The 20,807-nt window shown below is 37.0% G+C and overlaps 1 protein-coding gene across 5 annotated transcripts in view; it reads left to right on the forward strand.

Moving 5' to 3' along the window:
* The window catches only part of col18a1b (collagen type XVIII alpha 1 chain b), a 71,790-nt gene that overhangs the window by 25,295 nt on the left and 25,688 nt on the right, over nucleotides 1–20,807 (forward strand). For 4 of the 5 annotated variants that reach the window (XM_062997641.1, XM_062997642.1, XM_062997644.1 and 1 more), the window contains exons 10-26: nucleotides 1,902–1,928; nucleotides 2,010–2,072; nucleotides 2,171–2,254; nucleotides 4,409–4,453; nucleotides 4,551–4,658; nucleotides 4,758–4,820; nucleotides 9,029–9,073; nucleotides 10,588–10,641; nucleotides 13,952–14,083; nucleotides 17,077–17,136; nucleotides 17,349–17,375; nucleotides 17,469–17,567; nucleotides 17,710–17,745; nucleotides 17,822–17,905; nucleotides 18,015–18,044; nucleotides 19,553–19,594; nucleotides 19,724–19,789. In XM_062997641.1, coding sequence (XP_062853711.1) covers nucleotides 1,902–1,928; nucleotides 2,010–2,072; nucleotides 2,171–2,254; nucleotides 4,409–4,453; nucleotides 4,551–4,658; nucleotides 4,758–4,820; nucleotides 9,029–9,073; nucleotides 10,588–10,641; nucleotides 13,952–14,083; nucleotides 17,077–17,136; nucleotides 17,349–17,375; nucleotides 17,469–17,567; nucleotides 17,710–17,745; nucleotides 17,822–17,905; nucleotides 18,015–18,044; nucleotides 19,553–19,594; nucleotides 19,724–19,789 — 1,065 coding nt within the window. The remainder of the gene's footprint in view (nucleotides 1–1,901; nucleotides 1,929–2,009; nucleotides 2,073–2,170; nucleotides 2,255–4,408; nucleotides 4,454–4,550; nucleotides 4,659–4,757; nucleotides 4,821–9,028; nucleotides 9,074–10,587; nucleotides 10,642–13,951; nucleotides 14,084–17,076; nucleotides 17,137–17,348; nucleotides 17,376–17,468; nucleotides 17,568–17,709; nucleotides 17,746–17,821; nucleotides 17,906–18,014; nucleotides 18,045–19,552; nucleotides 19,595–19,723; nucleotides 19,790–20,807) is intronic. The other variant, XM_062997643.1, reaches the window with a different exon arrangement.

Raw genomic sequence — 20,807 nt, forward strand, 5'->3', positions numbered from 1 at the left:
CCAGATCTTCAAGATGTCTCTTTGGACCATTATATTCAACTCATAATTCATTAATGCACACAGCTCTGCTGAGCAGCTCTGAATCAAAATTTACATATTCTGCCAAAAACTTTATTTTGTTCTTATCTTTTTTTTTATCAGTGAGCTATGGCTTTTTAACACATATTCTAGACAAATAGACTGCATTAGACAACCTGGTTATGAATCCTCTTAAAAGGGTCTTATTTTCTAAGGTCTTGAATTCTGATTACTTTTAAGAACTGTGGTTGAGAAACTTTTGAGAAAGGTGGTGATTTCTGCTTCAACAGGCCTTCCAGATCATTTCTTTCTAGCAGGTGTTGACTGATTTTCTTAAGAGTTGATAGTGGAATAGGGAAAGGTTGTGCCTTTATAGACTTGTAAATTTCAGAATCGCTGCAGTTGGCCTGCTGAGGACGAGTTATGTGGTTCATGACAGCACCCTCTGATGTTTTGCTTTGTTGGAGCAGATTTTCTTACCCATTTACTGTGGGACTCACAAAACCACATATTATAGATATGTCATTCCTTGTTCTATTTAGTTATTTTAGGCTTGTGGTAGGTTGCATCAGGTGTGGCAGATCACCAAATAATGACTAATGTTTATAAAAAAAACAAGCCAGATGTTCTTTGAAAATTAAGACATGTAAAATTGACATTTAGTTCGACAAGTTTTATATTAAACATTTGAATATTCATGTATGTATCTGTGTGTACAAAGTGAATTTTCCTGTCTTCAGCTTCTTCCCCCAACTGTTCACTTCAGCAATAAGAAGTAAAGAGAAAATGTGACACAGCTCTCAGAATTGTATTTGGTTAGTTCTTGTCAATGATTTGTTGTTAGGATTATTACCAGCTTAATATTTTGGGTTTGGCACAATTTTGCTGAGTCTAAACAATATATATTTTTATTATTTTGTATCATAGTTCAGTCCACAACGTCACACCTGGAAATCTATCTCAAAAAAGACTTTTTTTGTTTAAAAGTGAATCCTTGCCTTGAATGACACTTTATATATTTAGTATATTGCAGCCTTTTTATCTGTCAAATTACTTAAAAATGTAAACAGTTGTGGAATTAGGACTGTTACCCACAATAATTCATCTGTAGAGTTCTAATTTAAATGCTAGTTAATTTAGTTAATAGAGTAAATGCAGTTAATAAACAGCTCAGTAAAAGATTGGAAATCAGTTGTTTTTAGCCTTGACACATTTCTTGATGTCTGATTTGAACAGTAATAGACATAAGCACTCAATAATTTCATGTCAGTAATACTAGTTTTAGCTTTAAAAAGTAGCTGGTTTAATTTCCCCAAATAATTGCTTTAATTAGAAAAATTTGAAGATTTTTCAATTTTATTTTATCAGCAAGAATAGAGGGTTTACCACAGTCAGACCAAACAGATTTTGTTGTAGAAAATAATACATTTCAGGTAAAACATTCCATTGTTCCACCACCTGAACACCAAAAACATTTACTTGGTACTTTATTGGTTTATTGACAGAAAGAAACAGTAAAAACTACTGTTATTAATCACAATATGAATAAATATGACAACATAAACATGATATTACAGTATGATCACATAACAATAAGACAAAACTATAAAATTATAATATAATAAACTTAATATAAAACTTAATTGTATTTGGTACTATTTTAACATCATGTGTAAATGGTAATAAGTTCCAGAGTGACATTTTCTGTAACAGTTACTGAAGTAACTATGTTTAAGATATAATAAATACTGTAGTAACATCAAGTGTAAATGGTTAAGGGTCCTGTAGTAACATCATGTGAAATAATAAGAAATGTCTACTAGTGTCCTGGTTTAAAGTTAATTGGCTATGGAGATTATAATCTCTGTTCTTTTTTTTGACAGGGTATATCAGGAAAGGATGGCAAAGTGGTAAGTATAACATTACAAATGTACCTACATTTAAAGTATATTAACATCAACTGATTATTTTCTTTTCATGTTTATATTTAGGGTTCTGTAGGACCTCGAGGTAATCCAGGACTACCTGGTAACCCTGGAACCATGGGTCAGAAGGTACAATAGACACTTATCTTAACGTAACAAATTGCAGGGTATAGAGGGTTCATGGGAAAGGATGTGACCTGGCAAACAATGTCCTCTTTGTTCTGCAGGGAGAAAAAGGTGAAGGTGAACCAGGCCCCAGAGGACCTCCTGGGCCACCAGGCCCTCCAGTACCCCCTACCTTAGACCAACCAGTAAAGTTTCTTCCTGATTTCTGTTTCCAAAACTAAAAACACTAAAACACAAATTAGCTTTTGTTTGGCTGTTGACAGTAAAGAAATTGTCATATACTAGGAAGTTTACATGTGTACGCAAGTCTACAGTCCATGTATGTAATGGCAGTGTTGGAATTTACATATTTACATTTTCAGCATTTAGCAGATGCTTTTATCCAGAGCGACTTACAGAAGTGCTTCCACAGTAGATGTTTCCTTACTCTAGTTCAAGTAAACAAAGTTACAAAGTTTGTTTAACCACTTGGGTGTCAGTACAGAGAAGAGTTTTGATGCCTGTCTTTCTTGAGTTCTGGGTGGATGATCAAAACAAGCGATACTCGTGGCTCAGGGGTTAAGTGGTACAGAGCAGGGTTTTATGAGTTCAAGGTAGCTTGGGGCTGTTCCATTTTTGGCTTTGTAGGCAAGCATCATTGTTTCAAACAGAAAGCCAGTGAAGAGAACACAGCAGTGAGATGATGTTACAGTGTTTGGTTTGGTTTAAAAACAGATGGGCAGCTGCATTTTGAAGCAGTTGCATGGGAGCACCTGCCAGGAGAGAACTGTGGTTGTCCAGCATCGAGATGATAAGTGATATGATTCTGTGACTTCCACAGAGAGAAACGGTCAAACCTTTTTGATGATGTAGAGAAGGAACTGGCATGATTTTGTCATGTTGGCTACATGAGTAGAGAAGGACAGTTGACAGTCCAGGACAACACTAAAGGCTGCATACATTATCAGATGGATTGATCTGGAAGTTATTTAGAGTGATGACTAGGTCTTGGGTTGAAAACTGATATTTAGGAATATATATCAGCTTGCTCTTGCTGAGGTTGTTGGGTGTTGAGTTGACATCCATATTGAGATGTCTACCAGACATGCTGAGATGTGAGCTGAGACCTATAGAGAATGACAGAATGAGTTGGGTATCATCTGCATAGGACTGAGAAGAGAAGCCATAAGAGGATATGACCTTGCCAAGTGTAGATGAAGAACAGAAGCAGACCAAGTACAGAACCCTGGGGGACACTAGTTAAAAGAGTGCATGGAGGGTATATAGATTTCCTCCATGGCACCTGGCAGGAGGGCCCTTCCAGATAGGAAGCCATCCATTGCGATGCTGAACCAGTGTTTCCAAGGTTGGAGAGAGTGAACAAGAGTGGTGTGATTAACTGTATCAAAGGCTGCAGATAGGTCAAGAACTATGATGACTGATGACATTTTAGCTGCTTTGGCTGCATGAAGCGTCTTAGTAATGGCCACAATAACTGTGTCTGTAAAGTGTGCTGCCTTGGAGCCAGATTGATATGGATCGTGGGGGTCATTCTTCATGAGAAAAAGGGATAACTTATTATAGACAGTCCCTTCAGTTTGGATAAAAAACAGAGCAGTGATAATGGTGATGCTTGAAGTTGTAGGGTTTTATCGATTTTTGCTAATTTTCTATTTATTTAAATTAGTAATAAAATAAACATTTTCACCTTGGACATTTTGCCATTTATTAGTTTTATTATTTCTGTGTTTTCATTTAGTTTTGTGTTAACATTTTTATTAGCGATAAGCATCTAAAGACCAAGTTCCTAACTACAAATCAGTGCAAATAATGCCTGATATTTTTGGCCCTTAAAAGATTCAAGATGCAGCAATTTGTCAAGAGTGCAGTAAAACAGGCAATAGAACTATACAATAATATTTTAAGGCCACTAACACTAGAAAAGGAATTATATTGTAGTGCAAGCATTCAATTTTCATTAGCCGTAATATAAATATGAGGGATCTTCAAAAAGTTTCAGGACTATTTTTTTTAATTCTATTTATTAAGAAATTCAAAAACAAATGACATCACTTTTCTACATAGTCACCTTTAAATGCATTTTTCCCAGCGTTTTTTTGGTTGAGCATGTAGCCACTGATGCATTTCTGCTTCCACATCATCAACAAATGAATATCTCAGACACGACCAATTACTACTCTTCCCGCCCTCACCGTTTCCAATCAAAATATAAAAGTGCGGAAACTTTTTGAAGATCCCTCGTACTATGGGGTTGCAATAAGGAAAAAAAGTTAAAAATGTAGTAAATATGCCTCTGTAATAATATCTGGTATTTAATCCTTTTTTACCACTGTTTTCAGACATTTGTGGACATGGAGGGGTCTGGTTTTCATGATCAGTTGCGAGTAAGTGTCTTTAGGTATCTCTTAAATCATAATATAATTAAAATTATGATTTTTAGTTCATTTGAGCTTTTGTTTTATTTGTTTTATTTTTTTTTAGGGTTTTCGTGGTCTTCCAGGCCCACCTGGACCTTCTGGTCCTCCAGGGCCATCAGGGGAAGTTTGTACCTCTGGAACATCTGGATCAGTCGGGGCCACAGGACCACCAGTAAATAATAAAAAAAACTATCTTTATGTACTTTTAATTTTTTTTTTTAATTGTAATAGTTGTGTGAGGACTTAAATTAACCTTCTTTTTTTAACGTAGGGACTTCCAGGTCATCCTGGTGTGCATGGAAAGCCAGGGCAGCCAGGGCCCCCAGGTCCAAAGGTAAAGGATTAAGAAAACCCTTTAATTATGTTTTTCTCTAACAAGAGACAGCTGGAAATCATTTGTTGTGTTATAATGTTATTAATACAGAATTAATTGTAGAACTTACCCTACAAAAATACATTTATAATAATATAAATGGTGTGTGACAAAGGAGAAACATATTAACAATGCTAGCAGGTTATGTCAACTTTGACAATTGAGGAGGCTTTATAAGATTTTTGAAGAACTGAAGAGAAAACTTGGGAGAGTTAACTGCAAACAAAAGACGTGTTTTAGGCAGTGAATATACATCTTTTTATGTATATATGTACGGTGGCCCGCTGAGTCAAAACACGATAACATTTACAAAACAAACAAAAGCTGACAACACAACAACATTAGGGAAAAACGCGAATACAAAAAGAACAACACAACAACATTAAGGAAAAACACGAATACAAAAAGGACAACACAACGAAATTAAGGAAACAAAAGGACAACACAACGAAATTAAGGAAACACGAATACAAAAGGACAACACAACGAAATTAAGGAAACACAAATACAAAATGACAACACAACGAAATTAAGGAAACACGAATACAAAAGGACAACACAACGAAATTAAGGAAACACAAATACAAAATGACAACACAACGAAATTAAGGAAACAAAAGGACAACACAACGAAATTAAGGAAACACGAATACAAAAAGACAACACAACGAAATTAAGGAAACACAAATACAAAATGACAACACAACGAAATTAAGGAAACACGAATACAAAAGGACAACGCAATGAAATTAAGGAAACACGAATACAAAAGGACAACGCAACGAAATTAAGGAAACACGAATACAAAATGACAACACAACGAAATTAAGGAAACACGAATACAAAAGGACAACGCAATGAAATTAAGGAAACACGAATACAAAATGACAACACAACGAAATTAAGGAAACACAAATTCAAATCCTACAACGGAAATGCTCCCGGTCACTAGAGGGCACCTCTATCATTTTTTATCTGTATGAACATTGCAGCAAAGAAAGCAAGAAGCAGAGCAGCGTAGTGCAGAGAATCTGGATTCGGTTTAACTTTAATGTTCAGTGATATAATTCTTAATAAAATTGAGCTTTTTAGTGTCGGTGGTTTGATTGTATAGCACCTTTTTGTTTTTTAAACATCAGGCAGCAATTAGCTTGCCAAATGTTTTAATATAATTGCAAAATCAACTAACTTGAGCTTTAACCAGACTGTGCCACGCTTTTACAGTTTAACATGTTTTAATGTCATAAACCTTTTAACAGTATATTTACAATGTATTAGTTAGTTATCACTAAGCATTTTAAGCGTATGTATTCATGCCCATTAGTTTAATATTCAACATTCTTTTGACATTCGGCATTCTGGTTTAAATAAGTGCTTGAAAAAACACATAAGACTTATTTTATGAATTCTTACACATGAAAATAGGTAACATACTTAAAAAGCTATTTTATTTTAATTTTAAGATTACGTCTATTTACTTAAAAAAAAATTATGGAAAAACTGAGTCGTGTTCATAACATTTTGTGCATTTTTTTCAGAAAAAGGAATCCATTAAAGTGTCATATAATTTGATGTATTAATGTCAAACAAATTTTTATATACACATCGGTTTCTTTCACCTATTACAAACCTTGTACAAAGCATTACAAAAATTTATTTCTTTTATAAAATTTATTTCTTTTTTAGACACAAATGGACACACCTGTAAAATATAATTATACAATTATTGATCTTAACTAGAAATTAAAATAAATGATTTAATAATGTAAAGAAGTTTGTAGGTGAGGGGTATGTACTGTATGTGTATATATAAAATAGTTTACATTAATAAATGTAATCATGTCAAATAATTCTATAATTTACAATTATCCTATATGAAATAAGGTAATATATCCGTTATTTGTCATGTATACATATACAGATGTACAGTACAATGAGCATACATTTTTTTATCTTAACTATAAATTTAATAGAAAATATAACTAAAAATTTAACTAAAAAAAGTTTGTAGTAAATGGGAAACATTGAGGTTTATACTAATAAATGAAATTACGAGACCTGCATAGATTAATTCATCTCCAAAATAAAATGATCAGATTTATTGATCTTTATTTAAAATTAATATAAAATAGTTTGTAGTAGGTGAGAAACATTAATGTGTTTGTATGAAAATGGTTTGAAATAAATTTATCAAAAGCTCAATTTTATTAAGAATTATATCACTGAACATTAAAGTTAAACCGAATCCAGATTCTCTGCACTACGCTGCTCTGCTTCTTGCTTTCTTTGCTGCAATGTTCATACAGATAAAAAATGATAGAGGTGCCCTCTAGTGACCGGGAGCATTTCCGTTGTAGGATTTGAATTTGTGTTTCCTTAATTTCGTTGCATTGTCCTTTTGTATTCGTGTTTCCTTAATTTCGTTGCGTTGTCCTTTTGTATTCGTGTTTCCTTAATTTCGTTGTGTTGTCATTTTGTATTTGTGTTTCCTTAATTTCGTTGTGTTGTCCTTTTGTATTCGTGTTTCCTTAATTTCGTTGTGTTGTCATTTTGTATTTGTGTTTCCTTAATTTCGTTGTGTTGTCCTTTTGTATTCGTGTTTCCTTAATTTCGTTGTGTTGTCCTTTTGTTTCCTTAATTTCGTTGTGTTGTCCTTTTTGTATTCGTGTTTTTCCTTAATGTTGTTGTGTTGTTCTTTTTGTATTCGCGTTTTTCCCTAATGTTGTTGTGTTGTCAGCTTTTGTTTGTTTTGTAAATGTTATCGTGTTTTGACTCAGCGGGCCACCGTATTATATGTAACCCTCGGCACAAGGACGGAAGTGGACACTCGCAGAGGCATTCTAAACATTTTTATTTACAAAAAGTCAACACAATACAAGAACAAAACACAGTTTAACAGAAAAGGACTGGGGTGAACAAAGACTATGCTAATGCTAAATACAAATCTAACTCTAAACATATAACGGATCTCTATTCTAAACTAATCTAACTACTAACTTAGGCAAACAGGAAATTCTAACAACTAAGTTAATGGCTATGCTAAACTAAGACAGAAGACACTAGAACTAGGACATAAGCATGGACAGTGACTATTAGGAACAAACAAACAGAGAAGCACATCAACATGAGAGAAACCAGAAATTGCATAAACAGATTCACATTCATAAACATTCAATGACTGATTAGGGTTGTTTGCAAACACAAGGGTATATACACATGGTAATCAGGATAGCCATGGGGAACAACAACAGGACAAATTAGAAATGGGGGTGAAGACAAAAGGGGTGTGACAAACACAAAAACAAACACAAAGGCTTCATGTGCTGAACCGCACATGGCTGTGATCGTCTGTCATATGATTTCCCAAGCCTTTTGTAAAATTGGAGGACATGGGTTCCATTACATCTTGTGTAAAATAAGAACAATATACCAAAGCCAAACTTGGTGGTGATTGTGTGATGCTGATGCTTTGCTGATTTAGGGCATGGGCAATTAATTGATAGAACCATAAATTCTGATATCTACTACAGAATCCTAAAGGAAATCGTCTGGTCATGAGTGTTTGACCTGTCTGAAACACAAGACCAAGTCCCCATTTAAATGGCCTCCAACATGCCGCTCAGCTGGCGCAGCGGTAAAAACACACCCTGGAACCAGAGCTGGATCTCGAATACATCGTACCAAATCTTAGCTCTGCCTTGCCGGCTGAGGCTGTGCGGCCACATGAACAACGATTGGCCTGTTGTTCATATGGGCGGGACTAAGCCAAATAGGGTCTCTCTCTCTTGACTGGTGCAATTACGACCTCTGCTGGCTGATTGATGGCGCCTGCACAGAGATGAGAAAAGAGTGCTCTTAGGGTGTGTCCTTCCGTACATGCAGCTGGGCTGCACTGCACTCGTCAAAGTGTAGGTGATATGATGCATACGGCATGCTGCCCACGTGTCGGAGGGGGCATGGGTTAGCTTTGTTCTCCTCAATCAGAGCAGAGATTGGCATTGGTGGAGAGGGAGCATGATGCAATGGGGCAATTGGACGCGCTAAAAAGGTAGAAAGTTTTAGGGTTGAATACCTTTTTCACAACACTATAGATAATAAGTCATTTCAGAATTAGTTTTGCTAGAAGAATAAAATAAAAATGTTAAATATTGTCTGTGTGTGTTATATAGGGAGACTGTGGTGAATTTGAACTTCCAGGACAAGCAGAAGAGAAGGTAGCTACTGTATACTGTGTTATGTGGAGCAGTTGTTTGTCCTTATTTATCCAATGCAATATTTTACTATACAAAATGGTTTTGTGCAAAAACCTTGCATGTTCTTTGGTGAACTTGAGCACAAGGAAAACTTATATTCTTCCACATAACTATGCAAGTAAGGGAGAAATGTGCAAGAAAGCTGGAAGTAGTTTACATTTATTATTATTTATTCCACACAAAAAGTGGCAGCTTACAGTATGTGCCTTATATCCTCAGTCTCCACTGCAATATACATGTTTTATTATAATATAGTTTAATATAATTACTAGATTATGATTTGGGCTTTTTTACATAGTGGCAGCCAAGTCTGTGACCACTGGTAAAAAAAAAATCTATTGTGTATTATTTTACATTTAAATATCATGTTTTTTATTCCAAATTATACAGTGAGGAAAACAATTTGAGGATTTTTAGGATTCCACTGGCCAGATTTATCACAGGTGAACAGTAGATACAAATGTATTAAAAGTGTAGTAAGGCTTAAGGAAGACAGATCTATAGGTGCTTGGGTGGTGAAGTGGTCTATTTTGCTAACCCCCACTACAGGTTTGAATCAAAATTGTCTGAGGAAGGATGGCCGAATCACTCCATGGATAGGCGCCCTGTCCAGGGTGTGCACCCAGTGTTTCTATTCAAACTCTGAACAGAATAAAATGATAGTTAAAATTCAATTAAATGGAAAACTGACCTTTAGTACAAAGGATTCAATTTCCCAAATGTGCTTACATGCTTTTCACAAGTCAAATACTAAGAAATTTGTGAACCACAGGCTTTAGCCTTGTTTTCTATCCCCCTAAATCATGTTCCTTTAGTGAGCTTGTTTAATGCATTGATGGGTGCTCTCCCAAAACTCCTCACTCCTTCTCATTCAATTGTCCACATTCGATTAACTGGGCGAAAAGCAGGAAATGCACTGGACAGGTTGCCAGTCTATTACAGGGCAAACAAACGCACACACATTTACATACACATACACTCACAATTTTAGTAGCTACATTTGGCCTGACTGTGTGTGTGGGAGGAAACTGGAGCACCCAAAGTTAACCCACGTAAATGGGGAGAACATGCAAACTCCACACAAAAAAAGACCCTGGTCGCCACGGCCTGGGAATTTGATGTAAACATTAACAAAAGCGTTCATATCAAACATCCTTGTAGGGAAACTGGCTGCCCTGCCGGTTTGCTCCTGGTCTCACGTAGCTATAAAATTCGATACTGACTTGCTCTACTCAGGTCACACTACTATTTTAACAATTTAACTATTTGATAGGTTCTCTTGTTCAGTTAGATTTATTCATTTCAAGCGAATCCCCACTGAATATTAGTCTATTCATTATGTTAATCATTATGTCAGAAATTATTTCTGTTTCATAATACACATGTAATCACTGTCAATAAATACTGCTAAATGAGGTGCTGGTAGTTTCGCCAAAATGCCAAGCTGTTTTTTGTGTGTGTTTTAATTATTCTAGGAAGATTCTTCATCGTTTTTTTCCTGGTTTTCTAATTCCTGGGGGAATAGTGAGGTATCTGCTGCCTTGCACGAATTGTATTCTATATGGTCAATTGAATGTGGACACACTGTGCACAAGTGCGATTTATAAAGACATTTTCAACTGCATGCCAGGCCTTTTCGACTGCATGCCAAGCCTATGGTTTTAAAATGAGATGTCCAACCAGCTCAGGTGTGGTGTCTACATACTTTTGTCCATAAAGTATATATGATTGCATCTTGCATTGAGACTGATCTTAACAGTAGTTACAAAGAACACATTCTAACATGCTAGTGTGATGCATTAATTTAATGCATAATTAAAAATTTAATTTGTCAAAGCACACATCACAAAACAGTGTGAACCATGAACTGGTTCCTGGCATGCAAATACAAAACTACACTTTTTTATTTTGTGTTACTGCATCTTTGTCATACTAAATAATTTTATATCATAAAACAAAAAGTATAATTCGTGAAAGAAAGGTAAAAACAACACATTAAAACTGTAAACTATAATTTATTTAAGGGACAAAGTTATCCAATACTAATACCAACTTCGTAATTGGTTGTTACCACTTTAGCAACAATGACTGTTGTGCTGTTGCAGTTTTAATAAAATATAATGCCAGTATTTGCTGGGGTCAGAACACAGGGTCAGCCACAGTGCCTCTGGAGCACTTGTAAAGTGCCCCTGGAGCCAAATGGGATAAGCTCTACCCACTAGGTTACCACTGCCCCAGTTACACCCTAGCTTCAGGTTATTTATGATTTCTAGGAAATATTGAATCTATTTAAATCTACACTGATCAGCCATAACATTAAAACCACCTTCTTGTTTCTACACTCACTGTCCATTTCATCAGCTCCACTTACCATATAGAAGCACTTTGTAGTTCTACAGTTACTGACTGTAGTCCATCTGTTTCTCCACATACTGTTTTATCCTGCTTTCACCCTGTTCTTCAATGGTCAGGACCCCCACAAGACCACTGCAGAGTAGGTATTATTTGGGTGGTGGATCATTCTCAGCACTGCAGTGACACTGACATGGTGGTGATGTGTTAGTCTCTGACTTTACGTCTACAAGGTGGACCAACTAGGTAGGAGTGTCTAAAAGAGTGGACAGTGAGTGGACACAGTGTTTAAAAACTCCAGCAGCGCTGCTGTGTCTGAACCACTCATACCAGCACATCACACACTAACACACCACCACCATGTCATTGTCACTGCAGTGCTGAGAATGATCCACCAAATAAATAATACCTGCTCTGTGGTGGTCCTGACCATTGAAGAACAGGGTAAAAGCAGATTGAAACAGTATGTAGAGAAACAGATGGACTACTACATAGTGCTTCTATATGGTAAGTGGAGCTGATAAAACTGACAGTGAGTGTAGAAACAAGGAGGTGGTTTTAATGTTATGGCTGATCGGTGCAGAACCTTATAAATGGCTTCGTAGTTTCATTTCAACATCAGTTCAGCTTTTTTGGAATTTCTTAAATGACTACTAATGTTTAAGATAAGTGAGGTTTATAATCTATGTAACTGGCTAAAACTAAACTAGTTTGGTTTTTTCTTTAGTTTTTGTGCTGTTTTTATTTGACTAACCTGAGTGTGACAAATATGCAACAACAAAGGTAATCAGTAAGAAAAAATTTTACTGCACTGTATGTGTATTTTGACAATGCAGGTTAATGTATAGCATTATTCATTAAAATTATGTTTCACTTTAAGAATGTCATCTAAAAGTTTAATCATGCATTATTTCTAAGCAATTTTTTGAGTCCTGAATTGTTAGAACGTAAAAGTGACATACTGGAAGTCCTGGAATGTAGAAATGCAGAAGTGACATTACAAATCTTTACAGATATCCTTCACAGATTCTTAAGATGAGAAATGTGCATGTCCTCAATAAACATTAAGATATCCAGTAAAATAGATAATATTTTTGGCAATGCTCACATTTATTCAATACAATGCTTAGAAGTAATCTTAGGATGCTTTTTAAAACATTTTATGTTAATAGAGAAAATTAAAAGCAAAACATATTATCAAATACAACCTTAATATAGCAAGCTAGGACAGGCATTAGAGTGGCTCGGTCATTACACATTCTAGCACACCAGAGCTGAGTTCGAATCTGAGCCCTGCTATGGACAGGCATGGCGCCAGTACAAACAATATTTTGCCAGTCTGGAGGTGGTATTCCCTGAGGGAATTCCTTGTAAGTGCTGCAATGACGACCTCTGCTGGCTGTTTGATGGTGCCTGCAGAAAGAAAGGAGATCAGTGTGTATCAAATTTTTTTAATTATTCATTATACAGATTAATACATATCTGCATATTTGAATCACAGTCTTCTAAACATCAAATGCCCTTTACAAGTTTGAACATAGCCAAGTTTTTACCTTTTACCTGTTTTAAAACACAAATATTTACCAGGTGGGTCTGAGGCACCTACACAAATGCACTTCTCACCCACCTTCAATTGAACAACCTCACTTGCAGAGGATTGGCTATTAATAAATTTAAAAATGTTGAATGTAATTTTTTTTTAAATGACAGCGGTGACCCAAGTTTCAGCAATGTTTGGTGCCAAAGTACACTTGAGTTATACAGTACAGTAATTTCTTTAGTTCAATAATTTAATATATGCCTAATTAAATAATTTAGCTTGGAATAATTAAGATAAATGCAGAGTGTTAAAGTAAAAAGTCAAATTGTGCATCTCATACGTAGTCAAGTTAAAACATCTCTACCAGTGGCAGCTGCTGGTCTTTCAAAGAGGGGAAGCTCATTATCGGCTTACATCATAAAATTTGTCAATTTATTTATACATAAATTCTGCCCTCCGTTCCTTTTCAAGAAAATGGCCTGTGATCCTATAGTACCAAGTAGGCGTCTTTTCCAGGGACTTGACCAGTGTCCTGAAACAAATACAATGAGTGTGTTTTATTTACACAATGAACAATGGAAATGGTCAAGTAATTTCACCAAGCAAATACCAAGAAATGGGTTGCAGTTTATCTTTCGACTTCACTCGCAAAATCCGCGATGGGACTGAAGCTCCTAGTGATTAAGTTCACTTCATTGAAGTGAATAGACGCTCAGTTCTACGGGCAAATGCATTGACGCTACGGGAGTTAACAAAATCGAGTCAGTCAAGTAGCTGATTCTGAACGAAATCATCTTCGAGATGAACGTGTTCTAACGCATTTGTAGTCAATGAAATGTTAACACAACTGTACATATTTGACCATTTCATTTTTGACATTTTAGGGGAAGCTGAGCTTCCCTTGCCGTCTTAGAGAAATTGCCACTGATCTCTACATATCTCTACAGGGTGAAAAGGGTGCTTCAGGTGATAGGAGTGACCCAGGACGGGTAGGTCGAGCTGGACCTATGGGACCACAGGGACCACCAGGACTTCCTGGTCCCCCTGGACCTCCTGGAGCAATCATCAAAGTTGGCAGTGTGAGTGAACCAAGTATAAATTTACTAGTAAAGCTTACTTTACTAGTAAAGTATTTTTGTTTAATGGCTTTAATTATGTCTGATATATAAATGTTTTGCTACTTCAAAAAAGTAATGTGTTTTTTCATAAGTTACAGTTATGTTACCTTTTAAAAACAAAGAGCACTGAAAGTATGGGCACTGTTTAGAGTTGTGCTCCTGTAATTGGGATTTGAAACCAAAATTGTGTACTTTAGCATTTAGACTGCAAATGTAAATTAAGTAGACCTTAAACAAAGGGAGTACACAGGGAGTACTTATGATTTAGAGTTTGAACTTAGATGCTGGTTCTTGTGCATTGTCCACACCAGCCATCTAGTTTTGATGCTTGCACGAGCATTGTAGGTGCTTTTGAAATTTAACTTTGAAAAGAGTTACCATGGGCTCTCATCACCAGTATTAAAATGATCTGCAGTTTGAGCCACAGTAGCTTTTCTGTTAGTCTAAAGCAGACAATATATTTTATGTACTCTGGGAACAATGATTCAGCAACAATCTTCAGCCCAACATTCAATAGATCCCTGACCTTAACATGCACTATAATTATGAAAAAGACATTCACAGACGTGCACATTTCTTTTTGGGAAAGGAAGGGGTGTCTGCTGGTGAGTCTATGTGAAGCCTGGATAGATTAAATTAAACCTCTACTGTGTGACACTTGTAGCAATGAGGTATATTACATCTTGTAAGGAAAAGTAAGACTTTATTTGAACCCCACTGATGTCAGATATTATAACAGTGTTTTGTTACTGGTATCAATAATTTTGTCTTGAGTGTATTTTTGTATATGACATTAGCTGTTCTAATTTTACATATTATAAAAGTTGTCATGGAAAACCTGAAAAATATATATAAGTTTGTGCCAAATGTTAGCAGTGGACGCTCAGTGGTTAAAGTACTGGACTAAAAATCAACAGGTTCAAGTTCCAGCAAAGCTAAGTTGCCAAAGTTGAGGCCCTTAAACCTCAATTGCTGAAATTGTATACTGTCAAAATTGTAAGTTGCATTGGATAAAAGCTCCTTCTTAAATGCTAAATGAGAAGCTACATGTTAATGTGGGCCTTAAGAAGAGTGTTTCTTTTTTAAAGGCTAAAATGATCAGAAATCACTTAATTTGCAAGAGCACTACTTCTGGCAAAATCATGGGTAAAAATTAAACTCTGAAGATGGCTTACTTTTATGTACACCGACCAAGTATAACATTATGACCACGGACAGGTGAAGTGAATAAAACTGATTATCTCTTCATCACAGCACCTGTTAGTGAGTGGGATATATTAGGCAGCAAGTGTTGATGTATTAGAAGCAGGAAAAATGGGCAAGCGTAAGGATTTGAGCGAGTTTGACAAGAGCCAAATTGTGATGGCTAGACGACTGGATCAGAGCATCTCCAAAACTGCAGCTCTTGGGGGGTGTTCCTGGTCTGCAGTGGTCAGTATCTATCAAAAGTGGTCCAAGGAAGGAACAGTGGTTAACCGGCGACAGGGTCATGGGCGGCCAAGGCTCATTGATGCAAGTGGGGAGCGAAGGCTGGCCTGTGTGGAAACGGTAGTTACTCATTAAACAAGGTTTGTCACTTCTCAAGATTATATTGAACATAGTCATGGACAATTTAGTGTCCCCAATTCTCCTTACTTGCATGTCTTTGGACTGTGGGAGGAAACCGGAGCACCCGGAGTAAACCCACGCAGACATGGGGAGAACATGCAAACTCTACACAGAAAGGACCCAGACCGCCCCACCTGGGGATCGAACCCAGGACCTTCTTGCTGTGAGGCGACAGTGCTACCCACTTAGCCACCGTGCCGCCCCAATATTAGGAAGGTGGCCATAATGTTATGCCTGATCGGTGTATGTATTAACATTTTTTCTACTTAGGCTGTCATCTCTAAATACAACTCAATAACATTTACAACACATGCGTCATAAAACTAAAGACACTTGCTATTCTTAAGTGTTTCTGTCATGCTTATCTTCACTTTATTTCTAGTTAATATATAGTATTGGCCTTTCTGTTAATACTTGCCATTGGGATGGCTCGGTGGGTCGCACTGTTGCCACACAGCAAGAAGGTCCTAGGTTTGATTCCCTGATGGAGCGGTCCAGGTCCTTTCTGTGTGGAGTTTGTATGTTCTCCCCGTGTCTGCGTGGGAGACTGTGTTCCTCCGGGAGCTCCGGTTTCCTCCTACAGTCCAAAGACACGCAAGTGATGTGAACTGGAGATACAAAATTGTCCATGACTGTGTTTGACATTAAAAACTTCAACTGATGGGCCGCTCAGGTGGCGCAGCGGTAAAAAGAAACGCGCTGCAACCAGGGCTGGATTCTGAGAAGCGTGGTATCGAATCCAGCCTTGCTTTACCGGTTCGAAGCTGAGTGGCTATATGAGCAACGATTGGCCGGTTGCTCATGTGGGGGGTGGGACAAAGAACCGGATGTGGGTCTCTCTCTGTCAGAATGCGATTGCGTTCTCTGCCGGCTATTTGGAGGCGCTTACACAGAGATGGGAGAGGGTGCCCTTAGGGTGTGTCTCTCCGCATGCAACGCTAGGTGGCGCCAAACTCGTCAATGTGTGGGTGGCAAAGCTGCATCTGGCTGCTGCTCGTGTTTCGGAGGGGAAACGGGTTAGCTTCAATCACCTCCGTCAGGGCAGGGTTCGGCATAGACAGAGAGGAAGCACGATGCTAATTGAACAATTGGATGCGCTAAAAGGGGAGAAAAAGGGGTAAAAATTTTAAATAAAATAAAATAAAACTTCAACTGATTTTGAATTTTGTGTAACCAGTAACTACCTGTTCTGTCATGAATGTAACCAAAGTGTGTAAAACATGACATTAAAATCCAAATAAATAAATAATACCTGCTATTGACATTCAGGGAAATTACCTATTATCATGAAAACAGTGGTTTAAAAGTAATTTTGTATGTGTAACATTTTCTTTTTGTGTGTTTAGAACGAGTCAGAAATGAATCTTCAGTACATTCCAGGAGTAATGGGGCCATCAGGTCCACAGGTAAATCTCATTGTTAACGTTTACAGTATGGATGGCGTGCATGAGGTACAAGGGTATAGCATATAGCAATAGAAAATTGGAAATAATTTTTTAAAAAGTAGTTGTATAATTGAAAGAAGATCAAATAAATCTGTATGCATTTTAACAGCAAGTAAAACAAAGATGATGTATTTCTTGTAACATTTTGTAAACCTTTGTGTTTTCTTCCTTAGGGACCACAAGGGATTCCTGGACTTCCGGTAACATGCAGACCCTAATATTTTATCTCTATACAATTAGGAATAGAATAAAAATTTCAAACAACTTACACTTTTGTGTTATCACTTATTCAGGGCAGGGCAGGTTTTCCTGGAATCCCAGGAGAAAAAGGCAGTGAGGGTCCCCGAGGACATGATGGAATCCCTGGGCTTGATGGTTTCCCAGGACAAATAGTCAGTCCCAATATTTACGTATTTCTATGTGAAACAGTACATAAAATATAAGATCTATTAATGTAGTAATGTACTACATTTACTTTATATAATTATTTTATCATGTACAGATATTCTCGTTAATATCTCAACCTTTTTTCAGGGGCCAAAAGGTGACAGAGGTTTTAAAGGAGACAAAGTAAGACTTCCATCTTATGATAAGTCTGAAAAGTTATTTTGTGTTACAGGTTTCTGATGTGTCAATGTGTTTTTAGGGTGAGCCTGGTCCAGCTGGGGGTCCTCCAGGGCCTCCAGGACCTCCTGGGCCCCCTGGCACAGTGGCCATTGTATCCAGCAGTGTAAGTCTCATACTGATAGCCACCAACACATGTATATATACTAAATTAACAAATAACCTTATGCTCCAGACTATTTATTCATTTGTTGTTTTTCTTCACTTGACTTTAGGGTGACAATGAACAAGGAATATCAGAAATGGTCTGTAAAGCAATTAAATTACTAGGATTGCTATATTAATTGCTAATAAATTAGTTGCTCAAATGTAGTCTGATATTCTAATGTAAATCATAATTTACACAATTCACATGTGCTAAAATTAATAACACAGTTTTTTTTTTTTTTTTTTTTTTTTACAGTCCAGAGTAAAAGAAATGTAGGACTTCTTGAGCTTTTTTTTTCAAACATCAGATGTTGTGTTTAATGAGATGAGACTAAATTGTGGATGATATAAATACCTTGTCTTTTAAAATGCTATAAGAAAAGAAACAGAGTCTGCTGTTCTCAGACATTGAAATATATAGTTTAGGTGAACTTGCAGTTTAGGTGAAATTGGCCAGGTTTTTTTTCTATTTATTTATGCATTTTCTCCCATTTTCTCCCGATTTAGCATAGTCATTTTGTCTTCCGCTACTGGGGATCCCTGATTGCAATTAAGGAGGGTATGTTGCTGCGCACGCCTCCAACGACACTTGCGAGGACCCCTTCTTTTCGCCCATGCACTTTGCACCGGAGCCTCTATCTGCTAATCAGGGTTCTTACACAGCGTTTGAACACCCCACCCACACAGTCCGGTCATCCCGCCCTAGCAGACATGGTAGCCAATTAGTGTCTGCTGCAGGCACTGCCAATTAAGCCTGCTAGATGGCACCCAGCTGACCAGTGGCAAAGCTGAGTTTCAAACAGAGGAGTTCAGAATCTCGGCGCTGGTGTGCTAGCGGAATATCCCGCTGCACTCCCTGGGCGCCTGCTCAGTTTTGTGATGTTAAAAAGTGATGTTAATTGTGGTGGAGTGAAGGGCATTTGGGTAAATGTGACAAGCAAAAGCAATATAAATGTCATATGATACACATGCTTTACTGTATCTACTGTATACAATAGAATCAGAAAGTATTCAGACACCCTTTGCACACTTTGTTTTATGGATTTATTTTTAGAAAAAGGAAAAGGAAAAACAATGTACAAAGTGTCTATACAAGCATAGCAACCTTGAATTATGGCACTTTATCCCATTTTTGGCAGATTTAAGCATTGTCAAATTGGATGGTGCGTGTCTGTGAATTGCCAGAATTACCAGTGTTTAATGTAATGTTCACACTAACAGTGTGGCCAAAAACAAAATAAAAAGAGATGGTGGGATGTGGGTGATTGAATGTCTGTTGGCCATACTGTTACTGTCTTTTTTTTTTTTTTCTTCAGTCAAAGTGTGACTGGCTTTTGTTTTGCGTACAGAATCAGTTTCTTTTGTCCACCATCAGTGCCTGACCTCATAAATTGTCTTTGATTATTTTTTCCACAGACAAAAATATTGTAACCACATATAAATAGAGATACTCCATATTAATGTTCATTGTTTTGGAATAGTATTACCAACAAGCTCATGCCAGATTTCCTTTGGTCATATAAGAGACTTGTTCTGGGCTATTGTGGGTTTTACATGTTATCTGTTTACATGTAATTCATGTCTTACTCTGAATTGTTCTTTGTAGGGCCCTAAAGGAGATAAAGGGCCCCCTGGGCGATCCGTTAAGGTACACGTACCTTTAAACTCATAGTGACCTAGTTATCTTGATTTAGATAACCTAAGTACCTTATTAGCTTTGGATTTGAGTTTATTAATGCAAAAAATTCTTGTACTTTAATAAACCCTTTTTATTTAGGGTCAAAAGGGTGAGCCTGGCATGATCCTGTACTCAAATGGGACTTCTACCACTGCTGGAGAAATGGTGATGTTTCCTTAATGTTTCATTTCATATAAAGCTTAAGGTACACACTATAGCCAGTAGTAAATCAGTGCAAGTCAGCGAAATGTGCAAGACAAGTTGTTTAACACCACACTCACTAAAAGAAAATAATGGAGCTTGCTTTGTACATGGTGTCATTCTGATCCTAAAATAGGGAAAAAACAGATTAATCTATTAGAAATAAATGAATGTTTAAAAGAATGTGTTTTCACTGCTCCAAAGTCCAATGGCATTGTACTTTCAAATTAACGCTTGTTAGTGGACAGGGGGATTTTATACTTGAGTAAAGCTGACTTTTATGCTCCAAGAACTACTGATGTCATTTGGTATTTTGGAAATTGATGTTGAAAATAAAGATGGACAACTTTTGTATGCTATGCAGTTCAGTACTTATTAGTTTGATTCTGAGCTGGGGCAGCCTTGCTGAAGTTTTGCTGCTCCTCTGTGTGTCCACTTTACATCAGCAGCACTTGATGTTTACTGGTGCAGCTCTACCAGTGCAAGAAATTTGACAAACTGAAAAGATGTATAACTTGTATAACTTACATGTACCTCTTTGCAATGAGTGTGAATGAAATACATAAACCCAGTAATAAAACTGGGTGTTTAGTACTGTTAGAAATTCAGCAGAATTCAGGAGCCAGGAGACTCCTGAATTCTGAAAACACTATAGAGTCGTTTATTAACACATACAGATAGATGTATGGGCACAGCTTGGAAGACCGACAAAAAATCTAACTAGACATAGTTTTGGGGAGCCTTTTCTACACTCGAAGTGAGGGGAGGAATTAGGGAGAGGAGGAGGAGGTTAAGGGGGACGGAAATGACAATGAAGAGGGGGAACAAAGGTTGGGCTAGTGTAATAAAAGGGTGTTGGTTTTATAGTGCACAATGGAGGGGGTCAGGATACAGGATAACAAAAGATGTGAGGAGACACGATTAGGTGTGTAGGAGACAGGGAGTGGGGGTAATACAGGATGGAGGATCAAACAGGAGGGCT

Source organism: Trichomycterus rosablanca, chromosome 6 (genome assembly GCF_030014385.1).
Source record: "Trichomycterus rosablanca isolate fTriRos1 chromosome 6, fTriRos1.hap1, whole genome shotgun sequence".
NCBI lineage: Eukaryota > Metazoa > Chordata > Actinopteri > Siluriformes > Trichomycteridae > Trichomycterus > Trichomycterus rosablanca.